This window comes from Ips typographus, linkage group LG2 (assembly GCF_016097725.1).
Source record: "Ips typographus isolate SLU linkage group LG2, UJ_Ityp_2.0, whole genome shotgun sequence".
NCBI classification, from domain to species: domain Eukaryota; kingdom Metazoa; phylum Arthropoda; class Insecta; order Coleoptera; family Curculionidae; genus Ips; species Ips typographus.
Window position 1 is genome coordinate 13,644,489 of NC_138423.1, and position 12,270 is coordinate 13,656,758.

Consider the following 12,270-nt stretch of genomic DNA (forward strand, 5'->3'; position numbering starts at 1 on the left):
ATTTCCTCCAACTTTTGGTCCTGACTTGCTTTCATTGCTTGAATCATCTCCATAAGTTGTTTCATTCCTTCATCCATTTTGGCACTTTGTTGTCGTGTACTCACAGGCATTCAACACACCTTCTGCTTTTGTCGGTTTATTCTGTCTTCCTCTGGAACTCTTCTTCGATTCTCCAATCCCACTTCTGACACCAAATGTACCGTCGTACTCCTTAATGACACACTTCTTGTTCAACACTGTATATTGTTTACAAACAATAAACTGACACTGACACTTAACCTCGATATCTGACAACTTCGACTTCACTACAACCATCAACTCAACAACTAACTAACCAGGCCTGGTTCAGCTGCTTATATAGGCTTCCATGGTTTCTAGAAAGTTCCCAAATATTCATGAAATTGACTTTCTCCCTCACACTCATTAAGCTATAACATAAATCTCTCTCTATATAAGCAACGGAGCCAGGATTTTCTAGAACACAGACAAAAGAATGTAGAACGTAAACAAAGCAACGTAACATACAGGGGTAACAACAAATAACTAAAGAAATCCTAACTAATAATTAAAAGTTCGCTTCGCAACAATATGTTATTAACAGTTTCATGAATAAACTACTGATTATTAATAAATTAACTTTGCTGATTATTATAACTGCCACCTTTTAGGGGGGGCAGCAGATTCTTTAAGAAATTTTTTAATTCACCGTGTTTCAACCGCACAAAAGGAGACAAAACTTGTTCAAAACAGAGGAAACCGTTGGTTTCAGAAGAAGTTTGCTTACTACCATTTACGATATGTATGCTTCAGGTAGTATATTTTTGGCCTTAGTAAGTAAAGACTGCAAATTCAGACCATTGCTCCATTTTTGATTGTTAGGTATGTAATAATTGCTTTAAACTTACTAAGTAAGGTTTATTATGTTTTTGTTTATAGGGCAGCACTATAGCAATGCGTTTTTTAAGACAGTAGGGTTCATAATAAGAGCTAATCCCAATATGCGTCTAGTACCGAATTGCTTTCTATTTGTTGGACAACAGAAATATACCAAGAAGAAATACCTAATTGAAGTATTTTTACATTGTAATGTAAATACATATTTAAAATGGCATTTGAGAGCTGATGCGGTATACGTGCATGAAGGCATGGGACCAACTATTCTTAAATTGGAGGTGATACATGCATTCTCTATTGTTTCTATAGCAAAAAATAGGAAAGCACCTTACAGAGGAAAATATTGGCTTGGTAGTTAAACTGTTTAATAATATCTATGAGACAGGTGAAATTCCATCTGACTGGTTATCATCAACTTTTATTGCTCTACCTAAAAAACATCAGCCAAAAAAATGTGGTGATTATCGCTTAATCAGCCTCATGTCCCACATTCTCAAAGCATTCCTGCATATCATTCACGCTCGCATCAGACATAGATGCGAGGAAGATCTTGCTGATTCTCAATTCGGATTCAGAAACGCTTTAGGAACGCGTGAAGCACTTTTCGAAATGAACGTTCTCCTCCAAAAATGCCGCGATCAGCGAAAATATGTTTTTGCATGCTTTATCGATTACGAGAAAGCCTTTGACCGCGTACAGCACGATAAACTTGTTGATATGCTGCGGGGAGTTGGATTGGATGATAGAGATATCCGCATAATTAAAAATCTATACTAGGAATCAAACGGCGCAGATAAAAGTAGGCAATATTGAAACAGACCATATTAAAATACAACGTGGAGTAAGACAGGGTTCAACCTATACTCTGATCGAATATTTAAGGAAGCATTGGAAGGAATATCACACCTCGGCATCAAAATAAATGGAGAACCAATAACAACAATCAGATATGCTGATGATACAGTGATTTTAGTAAACACAATCGAGAGACTACAGTCGCTTATAAACAAAATCGGTGACGTGGGAGAGACACAAGGTTTAAAAATCAATATAGGAATAGGAAAGACCAAATTTATGATATTCAGCAGGCAACCACACAATAGAGATTGCTCGGGCAACTTTTAATATAATATGAGATCATTTTTTTGCAATGACAACCTGAAGTTGAGACAACGCATGGTTGAATGCTATGTATGGTCGGTATTGCTGTACGGAGTAGACGTGGACTCTGAAGGTCGGGACGATGAACCAACTGGAGGCTTTCGAAATGTGGCTTCACAGAAGAATGCTTCGTATTCCGTGGACACAACACGCTACAAACGAGAATGTACTACGAAGAGCAAACCCCGAAAGACAACTCTTGATGACCGTAAAATGCCGAAAGACATCATATCTTGGACATATTTTGAGAGGTTATAAATATCGTCTATTACAGCTCATACTAAAGGGCAAGATTGAGGGGCGCCGCGGAGCTGGAAGAAAGCAACTGTCGAGGCTGAGAAATATTCGGGATTGGACCGATATAAGAGGGGCTTTAAGGTGAACTTTTTCGCTTGACGGAGGACCGTACAGCTTTTGTTTCTTGTCATAACTGTCAGACCGCTGGAGCAATATTAATCAAATTTAGAATAAATACATATGAAATTAATACTCATTATGTGATGTTAATGACGTTTGTCGAAACTGTCCAGTGGTGTAAATACAGAAAGATGGTTTTCATTTTTTTTTCTCTACATCACTGGATTTTTTCAAAAATTTCAATTTTTTTTTTACTTTACTTGTTCAATTTGACAAAATAAGTATCTCTTATAAAATTCTGATTTAAAACTTTGTTTACGAGATAATTGAGTTATTACGTTCAAAGACCCAAAACTCACCCAACCCAAATTTGTCTTGAAAACGGTGAAAATTGACTTAAAAAGCTTAAAAATTGTCTTTGTAACCAGTTTTCATAGTTTCCAGAAAAACTGAAAGACTTTAGTTTTGAAAATTGACTTATTAACAAGTAAATTTACTTTGAAACGGTGAAAATTGACTTGAGAGGCTTAAAAATTGTCTTTGTAACCAGTTTTCACAGTTTTCAGAAAAAATTGAAAGACTTTAGTTTTGAAAATTGACTTGGAAACTGTGAAAATTGACTTGAGAGGCTTAAAAACTGTCTTTGTAGTCAGTGGTTATAGTTTTCAGATAAGTTGAAAAACTTTAGTACTGAAAATTGAATTGTAGCCATGAAAAACTACTTTATCTAGAATTTTTGACTACAAATTCACACATTTCAACCTTGAAAATTGACTTGGACATCAAAAGCTCAAAATTTGCATTTGAAGTAAGTTTTCATAATTTGAAAATACATTGCAACATTTTAGTCTTGAAAATAGTCTTAAATACAGGATATTGACATTAGATTCATGAAAATTGAATTGAAGACTAACTTTTCAAGTTTTTCTTGCTTTGCTTTTCATTTTCTTAGAATTCTGGACTATTTTTGGGGCTTTAAAACTGCTTTCAGCTTGGAAAATCGAGTTTTAGGGTTGTCTTTACCAAGTTTTTGACATAGCAGACTTAATATTTTTACATTTTTCATAGGCTTAAACATGCCATTTCACGCTTTGTCAGTATTAAATTGACTTCTAGACGCTTCACTGTGCTTTAAGACTGAAAAATCGAATTTTAAACTATTTTTTATAGTAAAAGTTAAGTTTCAGACTCTTTATTGATAAAATTACACTATTTTGGCATACAAATATAAGTCTTGAACACGATTTTTTTAAACTGAACTTTGGTGGTCTGTGTCTTCCTTAGGAAGCGTTCTTCAGGAAAATGACATAATGCATGTCAACTTATTTTTTTGTTGGGCTATCGATTGGTGAATTATTGACATTTAAAACTGGACCACCCTGTATAAATAAAAACGTTAAAACGAAAATGTAATGTATTTTAGCTGACTGTAGTTTGATAAATATCAGTATTTCAAGAACTTGTTAATGTACCTGATCACCAAATTTTAGTTTATTATGTTAAACCACTTCTTATATTTGGTGCAAACTGATTGAACTTTTGCACCAATCAAAATTACAAAATTTAAACTATTTCTGTGGAAGAGCAGCACCAGCTTTAATTATAACCTACAACCATAGTCATTTTGACAATCAGTCAATGTGACATTTAATCGCCGACATACGTTTATTGCTGGTGATTGTGACGCAACAGTCAGAAGTCGCTGAACAAAGAGTACATCAGCATTTAAAGTGTGATCGTCGTCGTATTCGTAATCTCTAGCTAATTTAATAAAAATGTTATATTTGGAAGACAAAATTCTTTAGAAAACTCAAAATAAAGTAAACAAGACATTGATACAACTAACCTATAAATTGGTCATTTTGCTTGTACCTGTCATCCTGTCAAGCAGCTTGACGCACTTTAAAGTGCACATAACAAAGTTGACTTTGAATTGAATGTAAATGTAGCTTTACAATATGATTTAGATCTGTGACGACGTTGTATACAATTTAGACAAATGAAATCACTTTTTGTCAAGTTTATCCCCTTTACAAACTGTTTACACAAACGTTTTTGAAAATTTGCACACTTTCCCAAATATGTTGATTTTTTTATAACAAAGCCAACCAATTTTACACAGTTGGCAACACTTTACTAACATTTACTCTTTATAAACTGTTGCTATTTTTAAAAAATTTAGGGACTTCAACATATAACTTTGTTGTAAAAACAACTGATTGCACGAAAACCTCGCATAAAAAAGCAAGTCTTACACTTAAGGCTTTTGTAAAATGACAGTTCAAAGAGCGGTTCAGTTGAACTGCAACTGGTAGTTGAACTTTTCCATATGAAATGCATTGCTGTTAAAGTGGCGTTTCTGATTTGAACCAGGTTTAAAGGTTGAAGCAATGTTGTACAACTGGGCCTTAAAAAACTTGAAAAACCTCTAGAGAAACTAAACAACAATCAGGTGTTTACTTCCTCAATTGCCTAGTTGCCAAATGTCTCAAAAAAGTGATTGTCTGTAATCCGACTTTTATTTTAGAGCCAAGTTTCAATTTGCCGTAAACCCTTTTTATATTAAAGAATTTAAAGATAAAGAACAGCAGCCAATATTTTGTTTATATTCCGGATAATAGACGTAATCTGCATGAGGATATAAAGCAAATGCAGTTTGGCAACGCTCTCCAGTCTTTGTTATACCTTTACAATGAGAAATTCTCTCCAGAAAGACTTCTATCTCCTGGGGTTAAACTTGATCGTGTGTAAAATGTAAACGATTCAAAAACTGTTTTTGAACATTTTTAGATACTTTCCAAAATGCATTTGACGTTTTACAATAACCTACTTACTAAATCTAAGACAATTTTTGACTTTCTAGACGATTTACCCCGATTTGCACCGACGTATTTTAAACCGTGTTGAAGCTGAGATTGGTTTTAAATGTGACAGAACAAGTAAAAAGAGTCACAGTCTGAACTAGGCTTATGACGGTTCAATAACTTCCTACTTACAAACTGTGTACTCATTTTTTGATACTATTCAACCAGATTCGAAAGCAAGCTGTACTCAATTAAGACAGTTGGTGACGTATTTTAGGAAATTTAGATTATTGGAATTTTAAGACTTCAACCAAATTTATGGCATTAGTTGCTAATTTTGCTATAAAGTACATTTTATAACAAATTAACTATAACAAGTCAAACCACTTGAGACAGAATAAAATATTCTTGGCGAGTTCTTAAAGAAAAATAAACTCACATCCAATAATATTTGACAGATGTGACATGACCCTAAAGAATCACAAACGTTATATCAAGAAAGTGACGTTTTTTATCTTCATGCGAGTTGAACCATAAACATTTTCAATTACAGATTACATATTGGAATTTTATCTTCCAAAGGTAACGTTAAATTTGAATCCAAGTTTAAAAATTCGCCTTTAATACTTAACAAACTACTTTATGTTGACAATCAAATTAGGTGGGTAATTTGTTTTACCTGTATCGACGCACTGCATAGGTTGTCCAGTTAACGTATTCCAAAAACGAATACACCGATCCGCCGTTCCTCCACCGGATGCCAACAATCCGTGATGATGAGGTGACCAGGCTATTGCTTTTACGGCCGCCAAATGGTCTGTGTAGGTTTGAACGGGGCATAACGATTGCATGTTCCAGACGTACAATCGGTTGTCATTTCCACCTAAAAATGCAACAAATATTAGTAGAATAAGTGAATCTGACAAGTCAAAATTGATGTGACTATGCTGCAATCATTTATGTACTGCTAAACGGCACTATTTGAACTAGACATTGTTAAATAACTTTTTTTCTTGTTTCTCCATCCTTTTAAATTTGAAGGTCCACGTATTTGCGCAAATCACAGCACTGTTAGTAGTTTGTGATTGGTCAAGAAAAAAGAACAAGCTGAAAGCTGCTTTTTTTGACCAATCACAAACTACCCACCTTGTTGAGATTCACGCAAATGGTGCACAAGTAGATTACTCCTCTCCTCTATCTAACCTAACCTTGAAATGTGATTTCGGGTGACACTTGAATTTAAGTATACATATAATTACGCCACTACTTGGCCGCATTCGTTTTCAGGCTCCATGGAGCGAGCAGAGCTTGTTAGACGTCACAAAGACGTAGTTTGACAATTGGTCAATCTATAGTTTTGCCAAATTACGTGATCGTGACGTCAAAAACGCTCTGCTCGCTCCATAGAGCTTGAAAACGAATTCGGCCAATATGTTGCTTGTATGTATACTACGTGTTTTCTTCAACCTATTTCTTTATACACAACAGAATTTGCAATACTCAATTTCTTTTTTACCCCGGAGCTATAAATGCGCTCAAATGAATTTGAGCCCAATTATTGACAAGACAGTGATAAAAACCGTTTTGAAATTATTTGCAAAATAAATTCAAAATGATTGTATTCCTGTGTTTTTCGCATTTTTAAGAAGGTCAAGTCCAAGAATTCCGGTAACCATTTTATGGAGGTCTCAAAACTAATAGAAAATGCACCTGCTAATAATGACAAGTTTGACAACAATCGTAATCGATAAAAGTATACTTTTTGTAATTTGCAAATGCAGTATTATAAATTTACATTTTTGAACACAGTTGAATAGAGAATATTATGCTAGTTGCAATGACGTATCACTCATGATGGATTCTCAATTGACATTTAAGTTAGATAAAAGAGGGGGTAAGTACGGACTTAAGTGTTTTGACAGAAAAACCCCATTTCCCAGCCAGATAGGAATAAACTAGAGGTTGATTTTTGAGAAAAGATTAATGGTGAAAACCGTATTTTGATCAGTCTTCAGTCTTGTCAGTTAGCGGCGCTAGACGGCGTTTTTCGAATTTTGTCCATCTTGAAAACTATGTGGACAGTCCATACACACTTTTCACAAATTTTTTGTTTATTAAATATCGCAGTGAAACAATAGTATATTATTCAACGAGCTTTTTATGATAGCCATTAATCCCTAAGGGGGATGTTTACGTCACGAGCCGCAGGCGAGGGACGCAAATCTCCCGTGGGATTAATGGCAATAAAAAACGAGGATAATACTATACTTTGTCCACGACCACTGTCCATTATCACTAATGCCAAGTGCAGGCAAATTAGAAGTTGATACTGTTTTATGTAGATACTATTTCTTTCTCATGCTAGTTGATTTAACATAATAAAATAATTTTTCTTGTTGATACAAATATTTTTTATTAACAACAGTGGAACAGCAAAGTCACTAAATCATATTCATTATGTAATTTTGACCTAATAAATATGATTTAGTGTACTAACCTAAATTAAGTTATACTAATATACAGGGTGTCCGGAAAATACGTGTACAACGTTTGACGACAGACTCCTGACGTCAAAATATGTCGATCTAAGCCGACTTAGTTATATCCAAAATTGTCTCGTTTAGCCGGTAGAGGGCGTCAAAAATTTGTAAACATATAGGTTTTTTACTAAATTACGTGAAAACCTGCTAATGGATTTTAATGAATTTTAGTATGTAGACTAATACTATAAAATGACGTTTTCTAGTAGTATAGTCACCGGCTGTAAATAAGTGGAAGTGTTATAAAAGTGATATAATACGTCAACATTTCTCCTCATTTTTTATATGAACGGCGTTATGACAACCCAGATATTTTTGTCGAGTGACCGGAAGTATTTTGAAGCTATTTTACCTCTTTAATATTTCCCGGTGGATGAGCTGTTTCGCCAGAAAAAAAAAATTTACAATTACCTGCATACATCAAAGTAGGTATAATAAAGTAGAAATTATTTATTGTAAGAAACTAAGTAAACCAAAAACATTACTTAAGCAAATGTGTAAAATGACCGCCATCTTGCTGAATACACTTATCAATACTCTTTAAGAAATGAAATTGTACCCAATATGTTTACAAATTTTTGACGCCCTCTACCGGCTAAACGAGACAATTTTGGATATAACTAAGTCGGCTTAGATCGACATATTTTGACGTCAGGAGTCTGTCGTCAAACGTTGTACACGTATTTTCCGGACACCCTGTATAATTAACAATTTTTAACTAGTACCTACATTAAGGACATACTAGAAAAGGTTTGTCGGGATACATTTTAATTTATAAACAGAAAATTACTTAGAATTATTGATTGTTACATTAACATTGGAGCAATTATTGAAGTTTATAGTAGGTATCGGGTTAATATCGAAATTATGTGTAGAAACCTTATTATTGTAATTGTAACCTTATTAGTCCTTGATTCGTCTATGTAGGATTCGGCCACAGTCGAGCTTTTCCATCCGCCATGTCTCTTCAGGGCAGTTATATCCCCCCCTGCGTCAACAAGCATTGTAGCAGAGAAACGGCGAAACGACTGTCCAGAATACTTTTCTGGATTAGGTAATTGTAAAAAGGATGCGATATTCCTACCCATGGTCGTAAATTTGTTTTTTCCAATTTTCTGTGCAGCACACTTTCCGTTTTGATACGACAGAAATAAACTATCTAACTTGGTAACTCTTCCGCGTAAATCAATATATTTTTTGCAAATTTCATAAAATTTGCCGGTTATTATAAATTTTCTCGATACGCCTGTTTTCGTTTGTGGTATGGTAACCAGCAAAGATGAACCAAGATCGTTTACATCTGCAAGTTTCATAGAATAAAGTTCATGTCCTCTGCAAGCACCCATTATGCCCATTATAAGGGCAACCTAAATCAAGACACTTCAGGATAAATAATAATGAGATGGTTTTTATATTTTTGTTTACCTTTTATTGCAAGATACTTTGTGTCTTCAGCATTATGTAAAAATCTATTGACTTCTTCTGGAGTAAAAATAGCAGCTTTTTTCGCTTGAATCCGTGATTTTTCCTTTTCAGTAAGGCTCGTAGTTTAGCATAAGTTTCAATATTTATGGAGTGGTTGATGTCTAGCGTACTCCTTAGCATAGAATAGGTGGTCCACAATGTAGATGGTTTGTATTTCGTGGACAGTTCATTGAAATAAACCAATAAAACTCTCTCAGAAAATGAATTAATCTGCTTAGTACTTCTCCAATCCATGAAACTTGACTTCGATTTTTCTGGTAGCAAATTTGTACTTGTCGTTTTGGCAGCCTGTATAATTTCTGGTGGAGTGCAACCTGGTTCCGTATCACTATCCGAACTCATTTTTAACAAGAATTACTGCGAAAAAAGCAAATATTTCTTATAAAATTACCAAATTAAAATTGAAATCCGCCATAACAACTGAAATGTCAAACTCGATACGATTAGGATCGCGTTTAGAATGGCCGTCGATGTACAAGTCGTGACAGAATTTGGGAAAAAATGGATCACGTGAACAATTTATTTACATAACTATATGGTGGCATGTGACAAAGGCCGCCTACGACCACAAGGGCACTGACGTTGTCAATGTCAACTTAAAAAACCACAGAACTAAGGACGGTCATACACCAAAAATATTTCAAATATAAATTATGGAATTTACCTAATGATTTGGCAAACTCCTGTACTGTGTTATTGCAGTGTATTTGTTAAGAAAATGGTATTCTGAATTAGCAGTAATTGAAAAGACATAAGTGGATGTCTACATGCAAGAAATACCGCATATCCCATGTTTTATGCTTGGTGTGCAACCACCTTTAGGTCGAGAGGGAATAATAATCATTATTCCTCTTCATTAATCACTCTGACGCTATATGACCTTCATTTAGCTTCTGTCAACACGCTGAATATTAGTACATTATTCGTTGGTCGTGGACAAACATTTTTAAAGCACTTTTTCGATGTGATTCCAGTCGCGTGTATGTTTTTTTGCTAACGTCTTCCGTTTTCCCAAAAAATGTACCTTTATTATTTTAATAAGCAAACTTCATTCTCAGAACATAAAAGTCATGGCTTGCGCGTTTAATACATAAATAACTATTTTGTTTTACTTCGATATTTTAATAAACAAAAAAGTTGTGAAGAGTTTTGAAAATGAGCGAAATTTGCCCTCTAGCGCAGCGAACTGACAAGATATCAAAATACGGTTTTTAACTTTTTTTTTTTCAAAAATCGAGCTCTACAAATGTTTGTTAGTTTTTCCTATCTAGCCGGAAAATGGGGTTTTCCTGTCAAGACAGACTAATCCGGACACTCTGTATAATTCCTTCAAATCGAAATTGTCATGTTTTTTTGAGGCATTATTTTTACAAGGAAAATAGTTAATTAAAGTGGATGGTTCTGACATTAAAAACCTTTGAGAAAAACACTTTTTTAAAGCTTTTTTTTGTAGCGTCCAACATAGAATAAAAAAATTATAATAAACTTTGTACTTTTCGGAAATATCATGTTTTATTATAACGCACTAATCCAATATGAAGCAAACTAATGCCGTAAATATTAATGTTTGGGTTATGTTAACGCCTTAATAATACGAAATTACTTACGCAATGAAACTATGTCGTGTAATCTTTGTAACCTACATTGAGGCTAGTACATCAAAACAAAATAAATAGCTAATATAGTTTATATGATTTCAAATATTTCTTTTTAAAGGTTTAGGCGTAGTAAGTAAATGATAATTTGTTGATTTTTTGGATTGAAGATTTAATTTATGGAAGGATCAGAAGAATTCTACTCTTAGAGAGATACTATTTTTTATGACATCGGCTTACCTGACGCTAAATACTGGTTGTCTGGAGACCATTTCAAGCCGCACACTTCTTGCCGGTGTCCAATAAGACGTCGTTCTGGTACGTTAGCTGCAACACCCAAATTAACTGGTAAAATAAGACAAATATTAGCAGATAAGACAACTTACGTGGAGTTCTAGTGTCCCTTTGCAAAATCATTCGATCTCGACTACCCGAACTCAGCACGTCTCCATTCCACGCTAACGCACCCACTCTAGCTGTATGGCCCATTAGTTTATTCACTTGTTTGTTGACGGTTACGTCCCACACCTTAAATCATTGTCAACTAGTTAATGTCAAGAAGAATAACTGCTTTAGGACAACACGAAAAGTATGTTTTCTGTTTTGGACCAAACTAAAACTGATGGAACAGTAGAATTCAACTGTACTTACCGTGACGTATCCGTTGTGCGTTCCAACGGCCACCAGGTTTCCTCTTTCGCTCCACGAAACTGACGTCACCACGTTGCTGTCACTCTGCAGATCACATAATCGAGTTACTTGACTAGTACACGCGCTCCATAAGTACACGCAGCTACCCAGACCCACGCTGAGCACGTTTTGAACTGACCAATCGACTAGATTTAAGTAAAAGTCGTCTTGCAACTCGGGGGCGTCCAAAACCTATAATAGTTCATATTTAATAGAAAGTCGTATTCGTATGATTTAGCCATCAAAACCATCAGATTTATTTTATAAAAAAGCATCAAAGTGTACTTACTTTAAAAGGTATTCTTGATATTTTCCTAGTGGCTTTGTGGGGCGACCGTAATAATCGTTGACTACTAACACTAAGGGGTGAGAGGGAATACGGGCTGGCTTGGCATTTCATAGGTATCCTTTCGTTTTGGTGATTGTTTTTCTGGAAAAAAAAAGTAAAATTAACACTAATAAAGCTCACTTAATAGGTTGATTGTTTATCCATCCAGCTGTAATCACAAAAAAATGTATTTTTGTTGTTAGTTGTGTTTACTATCTCACCAGACAAAAAAGGTTTGTTGGGACAATGGAATTTTGAATTCTACATTAACCTAGTTGTCCCAACACAAGACCACTGACTTAGACTCGGTCTTGATACCTAAAAAACCTGACGTTTCGGTGGAAAATCTACCACCGTCTTCAAAGAATCTAAAAAAGAACCCAACGGCAGATCACAGAAAACAACAACTTAATAAA

At 34.7% G+C, this 12,270-nt stretch overlaps 1 protein-coding gene across 1 annotated transcript in view; it reads right to left on the reverse strand.

The window, feature by feature from the left end:
- The window catches only part of fzr (fizzy and cell division cycle 20 related), a 38,801-nt gene that overhangs the window by 8,086 nt on the left and 18,445 nt on the right, over positions 1 to 12,270 (reverse strand). Inside the window, exons 2-6 of the mRNA XM_081996218.1 lie at positions 11,816 to 11,956; positions 11,488 to 11,718; positions 11,223 to 11,364; positions 11,077 to 11,163; positions 5,896 to 6,099 (exon numbers count right to left, since the gene is read on the reverse strand). Of these exons, the coding sequence (XP_081852344.1) occupies positions 5,896 to 6,099; positions 11,077 to 11,163; positions 11,223 to 11,364; positions 11,488 to 11,718; positions 11,816 to 11,956 (805 nt within the window). The remainder of the gene's footprint in view (positions 1 to 5,895; positions 6,100 to 11,076; positions 11,164 to 11,222; positions 11,365 to 11,487; positions 11,719 to 11,815; positions 11,957 to 12,270) is intronic.